Genomic DNA, 24,618 nt, shown 5'->3' on the forward strand with positions numbered 1-24,618 from the left:
CCAAATACAATGCCCGTAGAAATATTTAGGACTAAGTTATTCCTTGTTAGCCACTCTGAAACTAACTGCAGTCATTTCAGTCGCTGTAGTAGCTGACGTGTATAGTGTTGAGTCATCCGCATACATAGACACTCTGGCTTTACTTAAAGCCAGTGGCATGTCGTTAGTAAAGATTGAAAAAAAGTAAATGGGCCTAGACAGCTGCCCTGGCGAACTCCTGATTCTACCTGGATTATGTTGGAGTGGCTTCCATTAAAGAACACCCTCTGTGTTCTTTTAGACAGGTAACTCTTTATCCACAATATAGCAGGGGGTGTAAAGCCAAAACACATACGTTCTTCCAGCAGCAGACTATGATCGATAATGTCAAAAGCCGCACTGAAGTCTAACAAAATAGCCCCCCCTAATCTTTTTATCAACAATTTCTCTCAGCCAATCATTTGTGTAAGTGCTGTGCTTGTTGAATGCCCTTCCCTATAATTGTGCTGAAAGTTTGCTGTCAATTTGTTTACTGGAAAAGAGCATTTTTTCTCCAGAAGTTTACTAGGGGTTGGTAACAGGCTAATTGGTCGGCTATTTGAGACAGTATTTTTTATTTTTTATTTAACCTTTATTTAACTAGGCAAGTCAGTTAAAGAACAAATTCTTATTTACAATGATGGCCTACCCCGGACAAAATCCAACCCGGACAACGCTGGGCCAATTGTGCGGCCCTGTGGGACTCCAAATCACGGCCGGTTATGATTCAGACTGGAAGGGGGCTTTACTATTCTTAGGTAGCGGAATGAATTTTGATTCCCTCCAGGTCTGGGGACAAACATTCTAGTAGGCTTAATTTGAAAATATGGCAAATAGGAGTGGCAATGTCGTCCGCTATTATCCTCAGTAATATCCTCAGTAATTTTCCATCGAAGTTGTCAGACCCTGGTGGCTTGTCATTGTTGAAAGAAAATACTATTTTTTAAACTCTTCTACACTCACTTTACGGAATTCAAAATTACAATTCTTGTCTTTCAAAATTTGGTCAGATATATATTGATGTGTAGTGTAAGCGTTTGTTGCTGGCATGTCATGCCTAAGTTTGCTAATCTTGCCAATGAAAAAATCATTAAAGTAGTTGGCTCATTCATTACAAAACCAACTGATATTGCCATCTGATTCAATTAATGATGGAGCCGTGTTTGCTTTCCCCCCCAAAATGTCCTTTAAGGTGCTCCAAAGCTTGTTACTATCATTCTTTGTTTCATAGTGTAGTTTCTTCTTCTTTTTATCCAGTTTAGTCACACGATTTTTCAATTTGCAATTTGCCGATCGGTTGTGTAGCCAGACTTATTTGCCATTCCTTTTGCCTCACCCCCCTCAACCATACCATTTTTCAATTCCTCGTCAATCCACAGAGATTGAACCGTTTTTACAGTCACCTTCGTAATGAAGCCTTGTCATAAATGAAGTCAACAATTCCAGGGTTTTTACCTTGAAGAGGCGGCGGACCACCCCGTCCAAGATGTCCCACTTGGTTTTACCACTCACACCGATACAGCCAATCAGGAAGTGGCGAGCCCTGGCCTCCTGGGAGAGGTACTCATCCAGACTGACCACTATCTTCACATGTCGTCCCTCTTTCCTCATCACTCCATCTCCCACTGTATCATCCAACAACATGTCTGAGAGGAGAGAGAGAAGAGTCAGACTCATACATACACCCATTTCACCCAAACACACAATCAGGCAAACATACTCTCAAAGGCAATCACACTCAAACACAAATACAGAAGTACACACACTTAAAACACATGCTCACACATTTACTCAACTGTACAGATACCACATCAAAACATGCCGTTCTCACCCAGGCTGGTGGACTCGGTGAGGTTGATGCTGTGCTGGCACAGACTAGGCCCTGGTGTAGGGGTGTGTGTATGGTGAGGGGGCGAGGAGGAAATGGAGGCCTGGGAGGGGGCTCTGCTGCTCCCCGTACTCTCCAGCTTCAGACGGTCATTCTCTGCCTTCAGTTTCTCTATCTCCCCCTGAGAGAAAACACCCAAAAGACATAGCAACAGTCGGTCCACAAAACAGTGTGCGTGTGTGTGTGTGCATGCGCGTACGTTTCACCGTGTGTGGATGTGTTACCTGCATGTGGTTCATGGCCTCTCTGAGCTGGTCCAGTTGATGGGCCGAGCTGAGAGCCTCAAGGCGGATGTCTGTCAGCTTCATCTCCTTCTCCCTGAGCTCGCTGCGGAGCTGCATCACTGTCTCTGCCTCACCGTCCAGACAGTCCGACAGCCTACACACAGATTGATTCATTGATATAACTTGTACATTTTCTCTCTCTCTCACACACAGACACGAGCACACATACGCTCGCACTCACACATACACAAACACCACACCGTATACGTACAGTGAGTTGGACTGTGAGTTCCTGAGCATGTGGCTGGAGGTTGTGGATCCATTGTGGGCGAGTTTGGGGGAGGAGGGGAGGGAGGAGTCCGTCATCTCCTCTATGTCAGAGTGGGACGAGGCAGACTTGGGAGACTTCTTCTTACTGAACGCCTGTTTGAAGGAGCTCCGCAACTGCAGGCGGGAGAGAGACAGAGAGGAGTGGAGGGTGAGTGTATGTGTGTGTGAGAGAGAGAGAGAGAGAGAGAGAAGAGTGAGGATACACTCCCAAGACAGACAAGGGAAAGCAGGAGGAAAGCGGCGGAAGGCAGCTGTGAGGGGAGTGCCTGAGCAAGTGAGAAGTAGATCAAGAAAAGAGAGAAGGGAAGGAGAAGCGAAGGGGAAGGACTAGTGCTGTAGGGAGGCCGTGACTTGAGCTTATGCTCTAAACACAAATGAATGAGTGTTAGGTGATTACTGTCAGGTAGTTATTGTGTAACCACATACACCCTACATCAGCCTGATATTCCGTGTGTGTGTGTGTGTGTGTGTGTGTGTGTGTGTGTGTGTGTGTGTGTGTGTGTGTGTGTGTGTGTGTGTGTGTGTTGTGTTACAGACATCCAGTCCACTAACCTCACCTACTGTGTGTGTATAACTGTATAATGCACTGTAGACTGTAGAGAGAACTAGCTACACTGCAGTGAATAGGACTCGAAAATAGCACCTAAGGCTGTTGCGGAGACCACCCGTTTCATGTATTTAATGTACAGCCAAAGCGGTATAGTATGTTTGCTACGCGATTACTCTGAAATGGCGTCATTACAATTGAGCCTGATATTCCGTTTTTGTTTCAGAGCAGACTCAAAGTCACATCAGGAAAGGGATCAGGATAAAGAACACAACTGGAGAAGAAAGCAGAGGGATGATTGAGGACAGGAGAGGAAGGAGAGGGATTGGGTTAGTAACCTACGTGGTGCAGGGGTTAGGTTAAGGTTAGCTTGAGGTTAAGCTGCCTTTCGTTTTTAATTTTTTTTTTTTATCCACTCTTACCTCATAGACCTGCCATATGAAGCGATAGCACAGAGGAAGACAGAGAGAGAGAGAGAGAGACACACAAAACAGCAGAGGTTCAGTGGGGAGTGTGTGAGCGTGTTAGTGGTAGGGACAGCCAGCGTTCAGTGGAGGCTACAGAAAGTGTACTGTGGTAAATGCTCTAAGGAATGTCAAAAGTCCAATCTTAGGAATCGGGAGCGCAATCTACACTTCTAGAACGTGTACCATTAGAATCTCTGAACAGGGTACAGAATGGAAGGCAATTAAAATAGAATGTATGCACTCGAATAGGAATACAACCATTCGACACCATAAGATACCAAATCCATTTGCTTCAACCCACACTGGTGCAGACTAATGTCCTTCTAATAGGAGGCTCATGTACGGTCCACTACCCTTCTTACCATGATACTTCACAGACAGCCCACATACACCCTACATACTACACCCTACCACATATGGTTTATCCAATCAGCAAATTATCAGGGGACCCGCCTATTTTCTGTGCAAAAAGCACGTGAGAACCATGGGCTCTCTGAGAATAGCTTATTTTCACTAGATCTTAACCATGTCACGTTACTTTTGCTTGTTGAAACTGCATATGGACTAGAGTTCGACCGATTAATCGGAATGGCCGATTAATTAGGGCCGATTTCAAGTTTTCATAATAATCGGAAATCTGTATTTTTGGACACAGATTTTTTTTTTTTTACACCTTTATTTAATTTTTATTTAACTAGGCAAGTCAGTTAAGAACACATTCTTATTTTCAATGACGGCCTAGGAACGGTGGGTTAACTGCCTCGTTCAGGGGCAGAACAACAGATTTTCACCTTGTCAGGTCGGGGGATCCAATCTTGCGACCTTACAGTTAACTCATCCTTGTGCACTCCACAAGGAGACTGCCTCTTACGCAAATGCAGTAAGCCAAGGTAAGTTGCTAGCTAGCATTAAACTTATCTTATAAAAACAATCAATCAATCATAATCACTAGTTAACTACACATGGTTGATGATATTACTAGATATAATCTAGCGCGTCCTGAGTTGCATACAATTTGACTGAGCATACAAGTATCTAAGTATCTGACTGAGCGGAGGTAGGCAGAAGCAGGCGCATAAACATTCATTCAAACAGCACTTTCGTGCATTTTGCCAACAGCTCTTTGTTGTGTGTCAAGCATTGCTCTGTTTATGACTTCAAGCCTATCAACTCCCGAGATGAGGCTGGTGTAACCAATGTGAAATGGCTAGCTAGTTAGCGTGCGCTAATAGCGTTTCAAACGTCACTCGCTCTGAGCCTGTGGTCATTTCCTTTGTTCTGCATGGGTAATGCGGCTTCGAGGGTGGCTGTTGTCGTCGTGTTCCTGGTTCGAGCCCAGGGAGGAGAGATGAGAGGGACGGAAGCTACAGTATTTGATACGCTGCCGATTTTGCAGGTTTTCCCTACTTACAGAGCATGTAGAGGTCTGTCATTTTTTATCATAGGTACACTTCAACTGTGAGAGACGGAATCTAAAACAAAAATCCAGAAAAATCACATTGTATGATTTTAAAGTAATTCATTTGCATTTTATTGCATGACATAAGTATTTGATACATCAGAAAAGCAGAACATAATATTTGGTACAGAAAACTTTGTTTGCAATTACAGAGATCATACTTTTCCTGTAGTTCTTGACCAGGTTTGCACACACTGCAGCAGGGATTTTGGCCCACTCCTCCATACAGACCTTCTTCAGATCCTTCAGGTTTCGGGTCTGTCGCTGGGCAATACGGACTTTCAGCTCCCTCCAAAGATTTTCTATTGGGTTCAGGTCTGGAGACTGGCTAGGCAACTCCAGGACCTTGAGATGCTTCTTACGGAGGACATTGAGATGCTTCTTACGGAGCCACTGCTTAGTTGCCCTGGCTGTGTGTTTCGGGTCGTTGTCATGCTGGAAGACCCAGCCACGACCCATCTTCAATGCTCTTACTGAAGGAAGGAGGTTGTTGGCCAAGATCTCGCGATACATGTCCCCATCCATCCTCCCCTCAATACGGTGTAGTCGTCCTGTCCCCTTTGCAGAAAAGCATCCCCAAAGAATGATGTTTCCACCTCCATGCTTCACGGTTGGGATGGTGTTCTTGGGGGTTGTATTCATTCTTCTTCTTCCTCCAAACACGGCGAGTGGAGTTCAGACTAAAAAGCTCTATTTTTGTCTCATCAGACCACATGACCTTCTCCCATTCCTCCTCTGGATCATCCAGATGGTCATTGGCAAACTTCAGACGGGCCTGGACATGCGCTGGCTTGCGTGCGCTGCAGGATTTTAATCCATGACGGCGTAGTGTGTTACTAATGGTTTTCTTTGAGACTGTGGTCCCAGCTCTCTTCAGGTCATTGACCAGGTCCTGCCGTGTAGTTCTGGGCTGATCCCTCACCTTCCTCATGATCATTGATGCCCCACGAGGTGAGATCTTGCATGGAGCCCCAGACCGAGTATGAGAGTCAATCACCTTGAACTTCTTCCATTTTCTAATAATTGTGCCAACAATTGTTGCCTTCTCACCAAGCTGCTTGCCTATTGTCCTGTAGCCCATCCCAGCCTTGTGCAGGTCTACAATTTTAGCCCTGATGTCCTTACACAGCTCTCTGGTCTTGGCCATTGTGGAGAGGTTGGAGTCTGTTTGATTGAGTGTGTGGACAGGTGTCTTTTATACAGGTAACGATTTCAAACAGGTGCAGTTAATACAGGTAATGAGTGGAGAACAGGAGGGATTCTTAAAGAAAAACTAACAGGTCTGTGAGAGCCGGAATTCTTACTGGTTGGTAGGTGATCAAATACTTATGTCATGCAATAAAACACTAATTCATTACTTTACATTTTTTTCTTCTTCTGGATTTTAGATTCCGTCTCTCACAGTTGAAGTGTACCTATGATAAAAATTACAGACCTCTCTCTACATGCTTGGTAAGTAGGAAAACCGGCAAAATGGCAGTGTATCAAATACTTGTTCTCCCCACTGTATACTGTTACACTGGCAGTACTAAAGTGCCTATAAGAACATCCAATAGTCAAAGGTATATGAAATACAAATGGTATAGAGAGAAATAGTCCTATAATTCCTATAATAACTACAATCTAAAACTTCTTACCTGGGAATATTGAAGACTCCTGTTAAAAGGAACCACCAGCTTTCATATGTTCTCATGTTCTGAGCAAGGAACTTAAACGTTAGCTTTCTTACATGGCACTTTTACTTTCCTCTCCAACACTTTGTTTTTGCATTATTTAAACCAAATTGAAAATTTTTCATGATTTTATTTGAGGCTAAATTGATTTTATTGATGTATTATATTAAGTTAAAATAAGTGTTCATTCAGTATTGTTGTAATTGTCATTATTACAAATAAATTAATAAATAAAAATAGGCCGATTGATCGGTATTGGCTTTTTTGGTCCTCCAATAAATCGGTATCGGAGCTGAAAAATCATAATCGGTCGACCTCTAATATAGACAGTACACCCGTCTACACAAAGTGGATTGGGATTGGGACAGGAGTATTCTATGATAAATATATAGAGCTACAAATATAGAAATTCAAAGCTAAAGCCAGCTTTACACAGGGTCACTTCAATGTTATTGCATCTATGGGAAAAGAGGATAGGAACACAAATCACTAGGGTCTAGACAGGTTCAATAGCAGCCAATACCATGAAGCAAATAAGAGTGGGGCTCAATTCCATTTCAAATCCTGTTGGAAACCAAATTCCTCTATTGGTATGTAATACAATTTCTGAAATGTTACTGGAATTGATCCCAAGTCTGGAGGATCGACTAGGAGATAGATTTGCTACAGACACTACAGCAGTGACACACCGGGTATGAAAGCAGCTCTCACAGCAACAATCAGCTTCTCAAGACACTGTTAATGTAGGCAACGAAACAGAGTCTAATAGTATATTTAGAGTCTCAAGCGTAGCTGTTTCCATCTAGCATCTTTGAAGCGGTACACATACAAATACTTGACACGAAAGCTTTCAGGTTGATCACTATTTTGTTGCCTACAGATATCAACATAAAGGCACGCAGCCTAAAAGCATCTATAGTAACCTAAACACAAATAGGATGCATACATCATCATCTTCAAACTGTCCTCCTGTGCAAGACACGATCTGTCAGCAACAAGGAGCAAGAGGGAACACAACAAGAAATGGAACAGCGTTAACTTCCTGTATCGACAGGAAATTGAAAATATTTGAAAGTGTTCTGCGTTTCTCTATTTCACAAAACCTCTACAATTGTAGATCTAGGTAACATACCAAATTACACACTATTCCCTATACAGTACACACTTTTTTTTAACAGTAACTGAGTCTATAAGGAAAGCTAATTGCATTGCAATCCCCTTGGCCCCTGTGCAAGATGCCTGAGAAAGAGACCCCAGAGTGTGATTTACAAACACATATATCGAGAGACAAAACAAGTTGTTAGATGTCATTTGGAGTAAGATATGTTTGTGTGTGTTGTTTGTTAGTGAGTGATCACGATCATACTCAGTTCCCGTGTGTGTGTCTGTGTGCGTGTGCGCGTGTGTGTGTAATGTGCATGTGTGAGTGTGCACTTGTGCATGTCTATGAAAGCACATACCCAGTTCTTCTTGTTCTTCTTCTTGTTCTTAGCGTCGGCGTCCATGTTGGATCCCACACTGGAGTGGCTGGTTGCACTGGCAATGCTGCTGACGCTGTCTGACGAGTGCTGTCTCCTCATCCGTAGGTCTGGCTGCTGCTGCTGCAGGGAGCTGCCATTACTACCACCACCACCTGAGAAAGAACCTGAGAAAGAGGGAAGGAGAGGGAGGAGGTTTAGAGAGAGAGAGAGAGAGAGAGAGAGAGAGAGAGAGAGAGAGAGAGAGAGAGAGAGAGAGAGAGAGAGAGAGAGAGAGAGAGAGAGAGAGAGAGACTTGTTTGAAAGACTCGGAAAGAATACAGTATCACAGCATTGGGGGAAGTCTATAGGTTCACTTTTCCCTTGCCAGGTGTAAGCTTCAAGGTAGAGTCAGTGATATGATGTAGATGCATAAAATAAAGAGCATAGTGCAGGGTTGGGGCGCGGTGGATTTTATTTGGGCCCCCAAGTTTTCTGAGCAAGTTTGGGACATAAAAGACTGTAAAAATACAGTAGCAGAAAATCATCTCCAAGTGATTTTCATTTTGGAAATCTGTTCTAAAGTATTCCCGTGTATGATAGACAGATACAGCACATTCGGAAAGTATTCAGACCCCTTTACTTTTCCCACATTTTATTACGTTACAGCCTAATTCTAAAATGGATTAAATAAATATTTTTCCTCCTCGATCTACACACAATAACCCATAATGACAAAGCGAAACAGGTTTAGACATTTTTGCAAATGTATTCAAATTAAAAAACGGATACTTTATTTACATAAGTATTCAGACCTTTGGCTATGAGACTCGAAGTTGAGCTAAGGTGCATCCTGTTTACATGGATCATCCTTGAGATGTTTCAACAACTTGATTGGAGTCCACCAGTTGTCAATTTAATTGATTGGACATGATTTGGAAAGGCTGGCCGCCCGGCCAAACTGAACAATTGGTGGAGAAGGGCCTTGATCAGGGAGTTGACCAAGAACCTGATGGTCACTCTGACAGAGCTCCAGAGTTCCTCTGTGGAGATAGGAGAACCTTCCAGAAGGACAACCATCTCTGCAGCACTCCACCAATCAGGCCTTTATGGTAGAGTGGCCAGACGGGACCCACTCCTCAGTAAAAGGCACATGACAGCACGCTTGGAGTTTGCCAAAAGGCACCTAAAGACTCAGACCATGAGAAACAAGATTCTCTGATCTGATGAAACCAAGATTGAACTCTTTGGCCTGAATGCCAAGCATCACGTCTGGAGGAAACCTGGCACCATCCCTACGGTGAAGCATGGTGGTTGCAGCATTAAGCTGTGGGGATGTTTTTCAGCAGCAGGGACTGGGAGACAAGTCAGGATCAAAGAAAAGATGAATAAAGCATAGTACAGAGAGATCCTTGATGAAAACCTGCTCCAGAGCGCTCAGGACCTCAGACTGGGCAGTGGGTTCACCTTGCAACAGGACAACGACCATAAGCACACAGCCAAGACAACGCAGGAGTGGCTTCAGGACAAGTGTCTGAATGTCCTCGAGTGGCCCAGCTAGACCCTGGTCTTGAACCCGATCTAAAATCTCTGGAGAGACCTGAAAATAGCTGTGCAGCGACACTCCCCATCCGACCTGACAGAGCTTGAGAGAATCTGCAGAGAAGAATGGGAGAAACTCCCCAAATACATGTGTGCCAAGCTTATAGTGTCACACTCGAGGCTGTAATCGCTGCAAAAGGTGCTTCAACAAAGTACTGAGTAAAGGGTCTGAATTGTATGTAAATGTGATATTTCAGCTTTTTATTTGTAATAACTTATGTGCTCTAACAAGGGTGACTATCTTGTGACTATGAAGGCAGGCTGAGTCCGCACCTCCTATCAAAAAGCTACTATAGCTAAATGGTAGCATGACTTCTTCGGCTCACCGACTACTACGCCAATTGGGGGCCATAGATTCGTCTTTAAGTAGGAATACATCTGCAAAAATGTATAAAAAACAGTGTTTGCTTTGTCATTATGGGGTATTGTGTGTAGATTGACAAGGAAAAAGTCAAAGGGTCTGAATACTTTCCAAATGCACTGTATCTGTGATCGTATACAAATGTAAGCTTGAAAATATTCTGTTTTACTCAAATATTATATGTTTTCGCTTCTTGCGGTCAATTTGCAATCTACAAATTATTTGTAATTATGTTCCGGCCAACTGACCATCCGCTCAAGAAAAAAATCAGCCCGCGGCTGAATGTAGTTTACACCTGGCATAGTGGGTAAATTCTCGCTACACCTAAGAGCTTTGAAATGCCAGGCTTAACTTCTCTGCTGTCTTGGTCCTGTAGAAGTCTTGCATTTCGCTCATCATAATACACAACATGGCCAAAAGCATGTGGAACATCTCATCTCATGCTCGTCAAACATCTCATTCCAAATTCATGAAAATGAATATGGAGTTGGTCCACCCTTTGCTGCTATAACAGCCTACATTCTTCTGGGAAGGCTTTCCACTAGATTTTGGAACATTGCTGCGGGGACTTGCTTCGATTCAGCCACGAGCGTTAGTGAGGTCAGGCACTGATGTTAGGCCTGGCTCGCAGTTAGCGTTCCAATTCATCCCAAAGGTGTTCGATGGGGTTGATGTCAGGGCTCTGTGCAGGCCAGATCTCGACAAACCATTTCTGTATGGACCTAGCTTTGTGTACGGGGGCATTGTAATGCTACAGCAGGAAAGGGCCTTCCCCAAATTGTTGCTACAAAGGGGCCTAGCCCGAACCACAAAAAACAGCCCCAGACCATTATTCCTCCTCCACCAAACTTTACAGTTGGTACTATGCATTGGGGCAGGTAGCGTCCGCCAAACCCAGATCCGTCCCGTCGGACTGTCAGATGATGAAGTGTGATTCATCACTCCAGAGAGCGCGTTTCCACTGCTCCAGAGTCCAATGGCGGCGAGCTTTACACCACTCCAGCCGACGCTTGGCATTGCGCATGATGATCTTAGCCTTGTGTGTGGCTGCTCGGCCATGGAAACCCATTTCATGAAGCTCCCGACAAACAGTTATTGTGCTGATGTTGCTTCCAGAGGCAGTTTGGAACTCAGTAGTGAGTGTTGCAACGGTGGACAGACGATTTTTACTCGCATCAGCACTGTGAGCTTGTGTGGTCTACCACTTCGCTGTTGAGCCGTTGCTGCTCCTAGATGTTTCCACTTCATAATAACAGCACTTACAGTTGATCAGGGCAGCTCTAAGCGGGGCAAAAATTTGACGAACTGACTTGTTGGAAAAGTGGCATCCTATGACGGTGTCACGTTGAAAGTCACTGAGCACTTCAGTACAGGCCATTCTACTGACAGTGTTTGTCTATGGAGATTGCATGGCGGTGTGCTCGATTTTATACAACTGTCAGAAACGGGAGTGGCTGAAATATCCGAATTTACTCATTTGAAGAGGCGTTCACATACCTTTCTGTATATAAGGTGGATCGTGGTGCTGCTCGTGGAAACATCATTTATCTGAGTCTACTCTACCATTAATGTACTGTGAGAGGTTGTTGGTGTTATTGCTATGGTTGTGGTTCAGGTTCTCCTTACCTGTCCTGTTCTGTTTGCAGGTGAACTCAGGTGTGTTGATGACTCCGTTGATGGCGGCCTGGGCCACGTTGTTTTGTTTCTTCAGCAGCTCAATGTTCTTCCTCAGCTCGTTCAGCTCACAGTCCTGCAGGGCAAAACACATTTAGAACATTACAACAACATGCAACTAACAGTCATGTGTCTAAAATTCATATACATGATCACATTTTTATATTTTTGGGTTTTCCTTTGGCCCGAGATGAACATAATTCAATTCTGCCTTAAATGATGTCATGCTATGCAATGACATGCCTCACCTTGTGCTCAGCGGTCATAGTGAGACTCTTCAGTCTGATGGTCATGTTACCCAGGCTCTGTTCAAATGCTGCCACCAGGTGAGCCTGCACAGGGAAATAACACAGGTTAGAATATGTCAAACTATACTTAAGAAATAAGGCCAGAGGAGGTGTGGTATATGGCCAATATACCACAGCTAAGGGCTGTTAGGCTGAACACAGCCGTGGTTAATATGGACCATATATCACAAACCCCCGAGGTGCCTTATTGCTATTATAAACTGGCTACCAAACGTAATTAGAGCATGTTTTGTCATACCCGTGGTATACGGTCTGATAAATCACGGCTGTCAGCCAATCAGCATTCAGGGCTCGACCCACCCAGTTTATAATTCTACTCACAGGTTCAAAGAGGTCATATTATAGTTCAACTTAGATTGGATGGCCAAAGATCCTTCAGAAGCGGTTACTGTCAAAGCATGAGAGTGATGAGCGCAACAGTAGCTGCATTCCCAGATTACCTGCTTCAAGGACAGAGCTAGTAGCCGATAAGACACAAGCAACTGCCAGGAATCCAAGCCAAGTTACCGAATAACAACAGTTACAACATCTCAAAACCAACAGCTTATTCGGTGCACTGATTAGCCTGCATTCCAGTTAAAGACTAGAAGTCAAAAGCAACAAAAAAACAACGAAAAACAGCAAATGCTACATATCATAATAACCAACTCTTGTCAGTCGCACAACTTCAAAATGTCTCAAAAAGCGGTAGCCAGAAATCCTCTAAATCCGGGCTTAAATCCTCTCACACCTCTCTAATAGATGTGTCCACACCAGAGCTTTGGTTGACAGGGTCTCCCAGGTCCCCTCTGAGTGGCGGTGCCGGATGGCTTCTCCTCCTGGAAGGGTAGTGGTTCAGGGGGAGCCAGATGCCCTCTGTGCCCGCTCTGGGGTATGGCCTGCTGGACGCCATGGCCAGGGAGGCTGGATGCTAACAATGCTAAAGCTACAGCACTGACTCTGTGGCTGTTTAGTACCTCTTCTCCCCCGACACACGAACCGTGTCTATTCTCTCCCGTGTCTAAGAACTAGGACAGAGTGTCTGGGTGGGTGAGAGAGAGAGAGTGCATAGAGGGTTGAAGGGGAATGCGAGGGACGGAGAGACAGTGTGGAGACAGTGAGAAGTGGTATCTGGGTGACGATAGACTCCTCCCAATTGTGATAAAAAGGAGAGACAAAGTAGACCCGGAGACCTTGAACAACCACGAGTTGAGATATTGCAGCTAAACATAGATGACAAGACTGGCTTTGAGCAGTGTGAGAAAAGCTCTCATTGAACGTGTGCTGACGGTTAAAACAGCCACAACGGCCTCGCCTGAAACCCAAACATGACATCACTCCCCCCATCCGGAAAAAATTATAATTGTAGACCACTGTGTGAAGACCTTCATCACCTAAGAACGTTTAATCTCCTCTGTCTAGGATGCTCTGTGTAGTTAACCCCTGCACTACACGCTGGTCAATAAAAACGTATGTACACCACTGAACATTCAGGGAGGCACGAACACACCTGTTGTGGCCTACAGTGGGGCAAAAAAGTATTTTGTCAGCCACCAATTGTGCAAGTTCTCCCACTTAAAAAGATGAGAGAGGCCTGTCATTTTTATCATAGGTACACTTCAACTATGAGAGACAAAATGAGAAAAAAAATCCAGAAAATCACATTGTAGGATTTTTAATGAATTTATTTGCAAATTATGGTGTAAAATAAGTATTTGGTCAATAACAAAAGTTTCTCAATACTTTGTTATATACCCTTTGTTGGCAATGACAGAGGTCAAACGTTTTCTGTAAGTCTACACAAGGTTTTCACACACTGTTGCTGGTATTTTGGCCCATTCCTCCATGCAGATCTCCTCTAGAGCAGTGATGTTTTGGGGCTGTTGCTGGGCAACACGGACTTTCAACTCCCCCCAAAGATTTTCTATGGGGTTGAGATCTGGAGACTGGCAAGGCCACTCCAGGACCTTGAAATGCTTCTTACGAAGCCACTCCTTCGTTGCCCGGGCGGTGTGTTTGGGATCATTGTCATGCTGAAAGACCCAGCAACGTTTCATCTTCAATGCACTTGCTGATGGAAGGATGTTTTCACTCAAAATATCACGATACATGGCCCCATTCATTCTTTCCTTAACACGGATCAGTCGTCCTGGTCCCTTTGCAGAAAAACAGCCCCAAAGCATGATGTTTCCACCCCCATGCTTCACAGTAGGTATGGTGTTCTTTGGATGCAACTCAGCATTCTTTGTTTTCCAAACACGACGAGTTGAGTTTTCCCAAAAAGTTATATTTTGGTTTCATCTGACCATACGACATTCTCCCAATCTTCTTCTGGATCATCCAAATGCTCTCCAGCAAACTTCAGACGGGCTTGGACATGTACTGGCTTAAGCAGGGGGACATGTCTGGCACTGCAGGATTTGAGCCCCTCGCGGCGTAGTGTGTTACTGATGGTAGGCTTTGTTACTTTGGTCCCAGCTCTCTGCAGGTCATTCACTAGGTCCCCCCGTGTGGTTCTGGAATTTTTGCTCCCCGTTCTTGTGATCATTTTGACCCCACGGGGTGAGATCTTGCGTGGAGCCCCAGATCGAGGGAGATTATCAGTGGTCTTGTATGTCTTCCATTTCCTAATAATTGCTCCCACAGTTGATTTCTTCAAACCAAGCTGCTTACCGATTGCAGATTCAGTCTTCCCAGCCTGGTGCAGGTCTACAATTTTGTTTCTGGTGTCCTTTGACAGCTCTTTGGTCTTGGCCATAGTGGAGTTTGGAGTGTGACTGTTTGAGGTTGTGGACAGATGTCTTTTATACTGATAACAAGTTCAAGCAGGTGCCATTAATACAGGTAACCAGTGGAGGACAGAGGAGCCTCTTAAAGAAGAAGTTACAGGTCTGTGAGAGCCAGAAATCTTGCTTGTTTGTAGGTGACCAAATACTTATTTTCCACCATAATTTTCCAATAAATTCATTAAAAATCCTACAATGTGATTTTCTGGATTTATTTTCTCATTTTGTCTGTCATAGTTGAGCATGGCGCTTGTAACGCCAGGGTAGTGGGTTCGATTCCCGGGACCACCCATACGTAGAATGTATGCACACGTGACTGTAAGTCGCTTTGGATAAAAGCGTCAGCTAAATGGCATATATATATTATTATTATATTATGAAAATTACAGGCCTCTCTCGTCTTTTTAAGTAGGAGAACTTGCCCAATTGGTGGCTGACTCAATACATTTTTGCCCCACTGCTGTTGATATAAGAGTGAAAACTTTAAATAATTGACATGTTTATCCCCACTATAACCATAAAACGGAATGATATGCTCGGACTATAATCCTGCTTAATCTAGCAATATAATGATATCAACTGTATAAACCCGAAAGATAAATTATAGGCAGCATTCGCAGCATAACCACTCAATGAGACTGCTACTCACAACATAGGAGATTCTCCTATCACCTTAAAGAAAAACGGTCGTCCATCCGTGATGAACCACCGCCTGCATGCGGTTCTTACGTAGCCTACCACGCTACTCAATTTGTTCGGCCTCGTTGACGTCGACGGACACATCTTCTTTGTCTCCTTTGGGTCTGTGAAACGACGTAGTGATCCTCTCGAAGTAACCCAGAACACGGCAGGATATTGCCGCGAGTGTTTCCGTCCCCATTTCATGCACATATACCTCACCTCCGTGAATGCATTTCTCTCGTCCTGAATCTTGGAAAATTCAGGGGAAAAACTCAGCCGTTGTCCCTTTCGAGTGAAAAGTCCTGAGCTCTTTTGCTCTGAACCAGACTTTCTCCCTGTCGATGTGTCGTAAGAATTTCACCAGGATAGGCCGGGGATTGCGTGGGGCTGGTCCTGGGCGCAGTGTCATTGGTGTCCGATTGCTCTTGATGGTCATGTTGTTAACATCCTCCGGTGTGTTATCGACTATGTTGCGTAAAACGTCTTTCACACAATCCTGCGTATTTATGTGGATTTTCGGGAACCCATCTGATCCGAAAGGGTTTTTCTCCGACAGTAATTTTCCTGTTATTGAAGTCTTTCGATCACAGTCCCCATTATTTCAACAGTGTCGTTTAGACAGGTGTTCTTGTCCGCCAAGGTTGATATCCTCTCTTCTGCGTTTGTAACTTGGTTGTCAAGAGTATACACTTTGTTTTTTCGCCCCCTTCTTCTCTCCCGAGATTTTTTGTTCATTTTGAGAATCTCATTTCGAACTGCGTCAGGCTGTTCTTCAAGTAGAGACGACGCTTTCGTATTTTTTTTTCCCGTCAAAGGTGTGCTTTTGTGCGTTTCTAAGTCGTTTTTCCATGTGAGGAAGTCACCGCAACAGCCTTGGTTTTTACACGTTAGTTTCTGTGTGTTTGTGTAGCCGCGTGTTTCCACATCTGTGTGAGGAGCTAGATCTCCCTCCTGTTGTACTTACATTGGCACTCAGTTGTGTCGTCAGGGCCGAGACTTTTTCCTGGGAGGCATCCAGCTCTCTACGCAGCTTACGGATCTAAAAATAAAACACACACACACATTAAACATCAAAACACTTCACCCAAACACACCACCACCAAAAAACACACAACAGGCTGAGAAAGTTTTGTCGGTGTGACAATACAAGGGAAAAATCTACCCTCTGATAGAAAGAGGTTAGGGAAAGGAAGCACCGTGTCATGGCTTCATAAAGGAGCACACAGGTGTCCGGAACAAGAGCTTGTTGTCACATGGTCACCCACAACACAGACATGTGTAACTAGATACAATACTGAATACGCCCCCATGTTCCAGCATGTCATATGAATACAGAGACAAGAATGAGAATGAGAGAGAGAGAGAGAGAGAGAGAGAGAGAGAGAGAGAGAGAGAGAGAGGGGGGGGGAGAGAGAGAGAGAGGGGGAAAGAGAGAGAGAGAGAGAGAGAGAGAGGGGGGGAGAGAGAGAGAGAGGGAAAGAAAGAGAGAGAGAGGGGGGAAAGAGAGAGAAAGAGAGAGGGAAAGAGAGAGAGAGGGGGAGAGAGAGAGAGAGAGAGAGAGAGAGAGAGAGAGAGAGAGAGAGAGAGAGAGAGAGAGAGAGAGAGAAAGCAACAAGTAAGAGAGAACGAAGAAACGGGGAAAGAGTGCATTTCTTTACAAAGAAGGTGAAAGGGAGTTCAAGTCTTACCTCTGACTGGGATTTCTCTTCGGTCTGCGAAAACAAAATGAGAGAATGATTATATATATCGATTGACAGAAAGAAAGCAGCATTATTCCAGCCAGGCCTGAAAGGGAGGGAAGAGGGAGGTGTGATAGTTACTATAATTCTACAGCACCTGGGGCTAGCAGACTACACCAGACTACACCAGACTACACCAGCCCAGCATGGCTCCAGAACACTGTCTTCAGGCTCTGTATATTTTATCTAGCTCAAACCCCCTGATGATTTATAAGTTACAGAGACATGGTGATTAGAGATGTCTGGTGTAATGGGTCTGGAGAGCAAAGATCTATGCTCCTGGGAGGTGTTTAGTGTGTGTGTGTGTGTGTGTGTGTGTGTGTGTGTGTGTGTGTGTGTGTGTGTGTGTGTGTGTGTGTGTGTGTGTGTGTGTGTGTGTGTGTGTGTGTGTGTGTGTGTGTGTGTGTGTGTGTGTGTGTGTGTGTGTGTGTGTGTGTGTCTCTGCTGAGAGGTGTTGTCTCCCTGCACTCCACTCTGAACAATGGTAACACAGGAGAGCTTGGAAAACCGCATACACACAAGTAGACATCATTGGCCTCATGCCCACACACAGTGTAAACTGTATACACACACAATGGCACAAGCATACATGCACGTAAACCCCGTACACACAGACCAACCCATCACAAACAGTATATCACACAATCCCCCTCTTTACATGTACAGGTAAAAGTCTCAACACAGAGAGTCAGTACATTTTTCAAACCAAAATACCATTCTACCCTATTCTACTCCTACACATCTCTGTATCGTCTACCTGTGATTTGCTGTGCAGTGTGTGGGCGGTTGCTAGGCAGGCCCTGATGTCAACCCAAATAAAAAAACTAGTAGTGGCCGTGTTATTGTGACATAACAAACTGCAATTAATAATGTTTTTTTTCCCCCTGGTCCCGCCTGTCTGTCTGGCGCTGTAATGTGTTTGCTTGTTAGAGCTAATAATGGTGTGTGTGTGTGTGTGTGTGTACATGTCTTCCTACCTTTATCAGGATGCCAGAATGTTCTGACAAGGCAGGACAACAAGAACACATATTTTTCATGTCCTTAATTTGTTAAAAAGTTATTTTAGGCTTACGGGTTAGGTATAGTGGTTAAGGTTAGGAGTTAGGGGTTAAGGTTAGATTACGGGTTAGGTTTAGGGAAAACGTGATTTATTTTATTGAAAATAAATGTTTCTCCCCAAAAAGTCCAGAAATTTCACAAAAACAAAGCTGTGTGTGTGTGTGTGTGTGTGTGTGCGTACTTTGTTTCACTCTCGCGCATCTGAAGAAGTATGAGGGGGGCGGTAACAAAGTACAACCTGTCAACACGGCGTCTACACACAGAAACAAAGCTGTCATTCACAGTTGCCTCCTAGACACTGACCTAAGTTCAGTTTTGCATTTCCATCCTAATGGTTAAGGTTAGAGGTTGAAGCATACCATTGAGGGCATAGCCCAAACAATCTGAGACACACAAACAGACCTGTCTCTCGTATTCATCCCAGACAAAACAAAACTGACAGGAGAAGAGATTTCTTGCGCTGTTCCCCAAGTCAATAGCAGTCGATCAATAAACACACGACGGAGCTACAATTGCCATAGAATCATCATCCTTTTCACTGAATCGTCATTATCTTCACGACAACAAATAACCTCAATGGTGGTGGAACAAATCCCCAATCTGTCTGAATCTGGAATATCCTCCTCTTCCTCTTCCTCCATCCCATCCCTACCGTGCGTATGTCCCAAGCGGTGACCGTTCCTGTCATGGATAAAGTGGCCATCATCTTGACAGCTTCTGTGACTCCTCTCTCTCTCCTGAGTTATCTGCCACAGACCTGCTCTGTAGTTCCACCTTGTCTGAGAGCTCAGTCGCTCTCTTTTCCTTTCTCTTTCTCCACACAGACCCGCCTCTACACCTGCTTTCGGGGAGTGTACCTGTCAACGGGTAGGTGGAGTGGCCCACCCTAATAGAAAAACCCTTTACTGATTGGCTGGGCTGTGTGTGGGCGTGACTGGCCCGGATCTGAGTAAGAGCAGCCACCCCTCGGTCTCGGGTGAAGGATAAAAGTTGCCCCTAAGCACAGATCTAGGATCAGCTTACCACAGCCAAATCCTAACGTTAACCATAGGAAGAGAAACACTTAACTGACATTAGATCAGTGTCAAGCAGAAACTCTATCCTGTCTCATGTAAAGGACTCTGGTGACTTTATACCGTCAACAACTGATTTAAGATGAGCTTTCCCAACAGCAACATAAATGCAGCAGACCACCTGGCCTGGTTATTTCGGAGTGGGGTCTTTATATGTGGTATTATTGTGGTATTGAACATTGACTACTACAACTCACGAATAAACATTATACAGTACATACTAATAAACATGAATAAACATATAGCTACATATACAGTAAAGCAGTAAACTGGTGGAGCAGTGGGGGCTCTAGCATTAGAGCATTAGGAGCTATGTTAAATAGATGAAAAACTTTAATCAAATAAAACATATAAACCATTTGTACCCACCGTAGAGTAGATAGAGGAGGTACTGGAGACCAGAGACAGGGAGGAGCCGTGAACTGCAGAGACAAAGCCACAGGACATAGAGGGATGAGGCCTCAGAACTGTACAGTGCATAACAACACACACTACATCAGGTGATCACACACACACACACACACACACACACACACACACACACACACACACACACACACACACACACACACACACACACACACACACACACACACACACACACACACACACACACACACACACACACACACACACACACACACACACACACGCACGCACACACACACACACACACACACGTCAGCCTCGCTCACACTTACCCGCATGTTTGTGACCAAAAGAAGGAAAAATACGAAAGATATCTCAATGTAGACAAACTACTGCACACCATAATACGTTTGAGCCCCGACAATCTCCCTAAGATGCAAATCCCATCTTCCACCACCCACCTCGCTCCATCCACCAGTCACCCTACCATTATCCACCTCCTCTCACTTGTCCTGACTCGACCAGCCGCCATGGTGGTGAAAGTCCTAATAACAGCCCTATAAAGATAACGCTACCACACACAGCGGTATACTGTGTGTGTGTGTGTGTGTGTGTGTGTGTGTGTGTGTGTTAGTGTGTTAGTGTGTGGATGTGTTAGTGTGTGTGTATGTCTTAGTGTGTGTGTTAGTGTGTGTGTGTGTGTCTTAGTGTGTGTGTGTGTGTGTTAGTGTGTGTGTGTGTGTGTGTGTGTGTGTGTCTAGCCTTCACACAGTACAGTACAGGGTTATGATGGGAGTGGTATTATCCTATTGGTTAACAACTCAGTCTCTGATCTTAACATCAAAGTCCAGACACAATGCCGTAAGAGCGTTTCCTGCATATAATAGGGTTCTATTTAATTCGGTGGTTTCCTGTCTACAGGCTCGAAGGATATGATCAGATAGAGGAGGATTAGGCTATGATGTCATAGAAGAGACCAGGAAGTAGGTCTACGCATGAGATGGGTTTTCCCTAGATTATTTTCCGGGTGGGGGGCAAAAGGCCTAAAGAAATAAGGTGGTGCCCCGCCGATGTAATGGTAGGCAAACTGTTCCATGCAAAAAAGAGTTCTACTTGAATCTGGCGATCCTAGAAATCACTGACTTATCCTGTGTGTGTGTGTGTGTGGGGGGGGGGTTACACAATAACTACATTTCTAGGTCAAGTGACACAGCGTGTAAGTGTGGTCGTCTCAACATGGGGCAACTTAAACAAAGTGTGCAGGTATACTGTTTATGTCCCAGTCCACATTTGATAACACTAAAGGAACTATGCCAGGAAAACATATGAACACACACACATAAACTAATATGAACACATAGACACACACACATACAACAAGCATATGGTTTCCTGCACGTCCTCGTGTTTCTTGATTATAAAGACCCTGTAATTATTTCGTGTTTTTTTTTAAACCCCGGAGGGAAGAAGGGAATTGAGAAGAGAGGAGCGAAAAGAGAGAGCAAGAGAAAGGGGACAACAGAGGATAAAACAGTGGCACTGGAGGGCCTGTATAATAATATTTGGTGGGAGCGTGTGAGGATCGACTGGATTCTTAATGAGGTCACGTACACTCTATCCAGAGGGCATTTACAAACCTGGTTTTGGTGTCACTAGGTTCACTGCTTCTTATTCTCTCTCTACCTCTCTACCCCCTTGTCCAGTATAGTGGAGATTGTAGACTATAAAAGTGCACAATAGAGACCCATGCACCAAAGTATGTGTCTATACACACACACGCCTGTACACACACACACACACACACACACACACACACACACACACACACACACACACACACACACACACACACACACACACACACACACACACACACACACACACACACACACACACACACACACACACACACACACACACACACACACACACACGTGGGTGAGTTGCTGCTCTCATTGCTTGATTCAACGCAGCTCTATTCAGTAAGGAGCCAAAAGCACTGATGCATGAGTCTTAGACTGTTTGCTTGTCTCCTCTCCCTCCAGGTTCTTCCTCAAGTTCTTCCTGAGGCACAACCAGAACTGCCGAAAGAATGCAGGGAACCCACGATACATGAGATGCTTTCAGGTGGGAGAGAGAGAACCGTAAAACCTCATCTGACATCATTTCTTTAGACCAGGGCTCTCCAACCCTGTAGCTACCGTCCACACTCACCGTGGTTGACACCACCACCTGGGAAGGACAGGGAGGGCCCTGTCCATCTAAGGATTTGAGATTTTATCATGAGCAATCATCTCTCTATCTTGTCGCTTCCCTCCCTCCCTCCCTCTTTTCTCTTTACTCACCCTCCTCAAAGCCCTCTCTGAAGGAACCAGAGCGGCTCATGGTGCGAGTCTTCTCGTCCAATGACACGCAGGAGTTCCTCAGGCGGGTGTCACCACATGGGTCAAAGGTGGTGTCCTGATTGGTCAGACTGTTGTTCCGGAGGCTGGCCAGGTTTATCTGAGCAGCTGTGGTGGGGCTACCTGCTGCAAGGGACACCACTATACAGGTTAGTTTACACACAAACACACACACACACACTGGCTCGTACGGTGTTTATAGGTCATACCGAGCTGTCCAAAGTTGAAGCGTGTCCCGGAGGGTGAGGTGAGGCTGGATCCAGGTGAGAAGGGAGAGTTACTGGTTGAGTCCTGCAGCCCGCCCTGCGAATGGAAGCGCAGCCAATCACGCGCCGCCTCCTCATGACCTCGCAGCTGGGGTGATGGGGCATACCTGCAGTGCCAAACACAGAGGTTCATAAGTTGCCGGGTAAAGGTTACGTGAGTAGGGTGCAAAACTGGTGCGGTTTCTACCGTCTGTTTTAATCTTTATCGTCATATGGTGATTGTATTTTTACCAAGAGCACCTGATGAATATGTCCCGAGTAAATTTCACATAACGTACAAGCACTTTTCCTCAACCCGAGAGCAACACTCAAATCAAGCGGACAGTCAACAGAAATCCAATAATGGTGTGTGCGTGTGACGTGGAACCGTGACAACTTTACACACACACACACACAGTAGTGACAGGTGACGTGCCGTGGCGCTGACGCGCAACACAAAATTGTGCCAAGTGCAAAAATAAAGAATAACCACACAACACCAGCATTGCATGAGTTGAAGCTGTGAGAAAGGGACAGAGAGAGAGAGAGAAAGCGAGAGGGACGGTGCTAAGCTTGGCAGACAGTGCCTGAGTGATCTTACAGTAGGTACCTGAGTCCCTTCTTGGGCAGAGTGTTTCTATCACTGTGTGGACCCCTGTGGGATCGGCAGAGAAACACACTTCAGGGAGAGGAGAAGAAAGGAGGAGAGGAAAGGAGGAATCTGGATAGTGCGCAATCGAGCTATTGCAATTGTAAAAAATATATACAGTACCGGTCAAAAGTTTGGACACACCTACTCACTCAAGGGTTTTTCTTTATTTTTACTATTTTCTACATTGCAGAATAATAGTGAAGACATCAAAACTATAAAATAACACATATGGAATCATGTTGTAACAACAACAAAAAGTGTTAAAATGATCAAAATATATTTTTGATTTTAGATTCTTCAAAGTAGCCACCCTTTGCCGTGATGACAGCTTTGCACACTCTTGGCATTCTCTCAAACAGCTTCACCTGGAATGCTTTTCCAACAGTCTTGCAGGAGTTCCCACACATGCTGAGCACTTGTTGGCTGCTTTTCCTTCATTCTGCGGTCCAACTCATCCCAAACCATCTCAATTTGGTTGAGGTCAGGGGATTGTGGAGGCCAGGTCATCTGATGCAGCACTCCATCACTCTACTTCTTGTTCAAATAGCCCTTACACAGCCTGGAGATGTTGGGTTATTGTCCTTTTGAAAAACATATAGTCCCACTAAGTACAAACCAGCTGGGATGGCGTATTGCGGCAGAATACTGTGGTAGCCATGCTGGTTAAGAGTGCCTTGAATTCTAAATAAATCAATGACAGTGTCACTAGCAGAGCACCCCCACACCATCACGCCTCCTCCTCCATGCTTCACGGTGGGAACCACACATGCGAAGATCATCCGTTCACCTACTCTGTGTCTCACAAAGACATGGCGGTTGGAATGAAAAATCTCAAAATTGCTCATGTTTCTTGGCCCAAGCAAACTTCTTCTTCTTATCAAATAAAAAAAATGTATTGGTCACATAAACATGGTTAGCAGATGTTATTGAGAGTGTAGAGAAATGCTAGCGCTTCTAGTTTCGACAGTGCAGCAATATTTAACAATTTCACAACAACTACCTAATACACATAAATCTAAGTAAAAGAATGGAATAAGAATATATACATATACATATATGGATGAGCAATGACAGAGTGGCATAGGCAAGATGCAATAGATGGTATAAAATACAGTATATAAAATTGAAGTTGGAAGTTTACATACACCTTAGGCAAATACATTTAAACTCAGTTTATCACAATTCCTGACATTTAATCTTAGTAAATATTCCCTGTCTTAGGTCAGTTAGGATCACCACTTTATTTTAAGAATGTGAAATGTCAGAATAATGGTAGAGAGAAGGATTTATTTCAGCTTTTATTTCTTTCATCACATTCCCAGTGGGTCAGAAGTTAACATACACAATTCGTTTTTGGTAGTATTGCCTTTAAATTGTTTAACTTGGGTCAAACGGGTAGCCTTCCACAAGCTTCCCACAATAAGTTGGGTGAATTTTGTCCCATTCCGCCTGACAGAGCTGGTGTAACTGAGTCAGGTTTGTAGGCCTCATTGCTCATGAATTTTCTATAGGTTGTCCTTAAGCCATTTCCCCCAAACTTTAGAAGTATGCTTGGGGTCATTGTCCATTTGGAAGACCCATTTGCGACCGAGCTGTAACTTCCTGACTGATGTCTTGAGATGTTG

The 24,618-nt window shown here is 44.5% G+C and overlaps 1 protein-coding gene across 7 annotated transcripts in view; it reads right to left on the reverse strand.

The window, feature by feature from the left end:
• The window catches only part of LOC118393643 (neuron navigator 2-like), a 137,084-nt gene that overhangs the window by 6,397 nt on the left and 106,069 nt on the right, over window positions 1–24,618 (reverse strand). For 3 of the 7 annotated variants that reach the window (XM_052461946.1, XM_052461944.1, XM_052461949.1), the window contains 13 exons: window positions 22,952–22,996; window positions 22,306–22,469; window positions 22,040–22,222; window positions 19,695–19,747; window positions 17,143–17,166; window positions 16,419–16,493; window positions 11,949–12,032; window positions 11,653–11,776; window positions 8,067–8,251; window positions 2,402–2,574; window positions 2,131–2,284; window positions 1,850–2,027; window positions 1,474–1,664 (listed from right to left, as the gene is read on the reverse strand). In XM_052461946.1, the coding sequence (XP_052317906.1) occupies window positions 1,474–1,664; window positions 1,850–2,027; window positions 2,131–2,284; window positions 2,402–2,574; window positions 8,067–8,251; window positions 11,653–11,776; window positions 11,949–12,032; window positions 16,419–16,493; window positions 17,143–17,166; window positions 19,695–19,747; window positions 22,040–22,222; window positions 22,306–22,469; window positions 22,952–22,996 (1,633 nt within the window). The remainder of the gene's footprint in view (window positions 1–1,473; window positions 1,665–1,849; window positions 2,028–2,130; window positions 2,285–2,401; window positions 2,575–8,066; window positions 8,252–11,652; window positions 11,777–11,948; window positions 12,033–16,418; window positions 16,494–17,142; window positions 17,167–19,694; window positions 19,748–22,039; window positions 22,223–22,305; window positions 22,470–22,951; window positions 22,997–24,618) is intronic. The other 4 variants (XM_052461950.1, XM_052461945.1, XM_052461948.1 and 1 more) reach the window with 3 other exon arrangements.

The sequence above is a fragment of the Oncorhynchus keta genome, chromosome 14 (assembly GCF_023373465.1).
Source record: "Oncorhynchus keta strain PuntledgeMale-10-30-2019 chromosome 14, Oket_V2, whole genome shotgun sequence".
Lineage (NCBI taxonomy): Eukaryota > Metazoa > Chordata > Actinopteri > Salmoniformes > Salmonidae > Oncorhynchus > Oncorhynchus keta.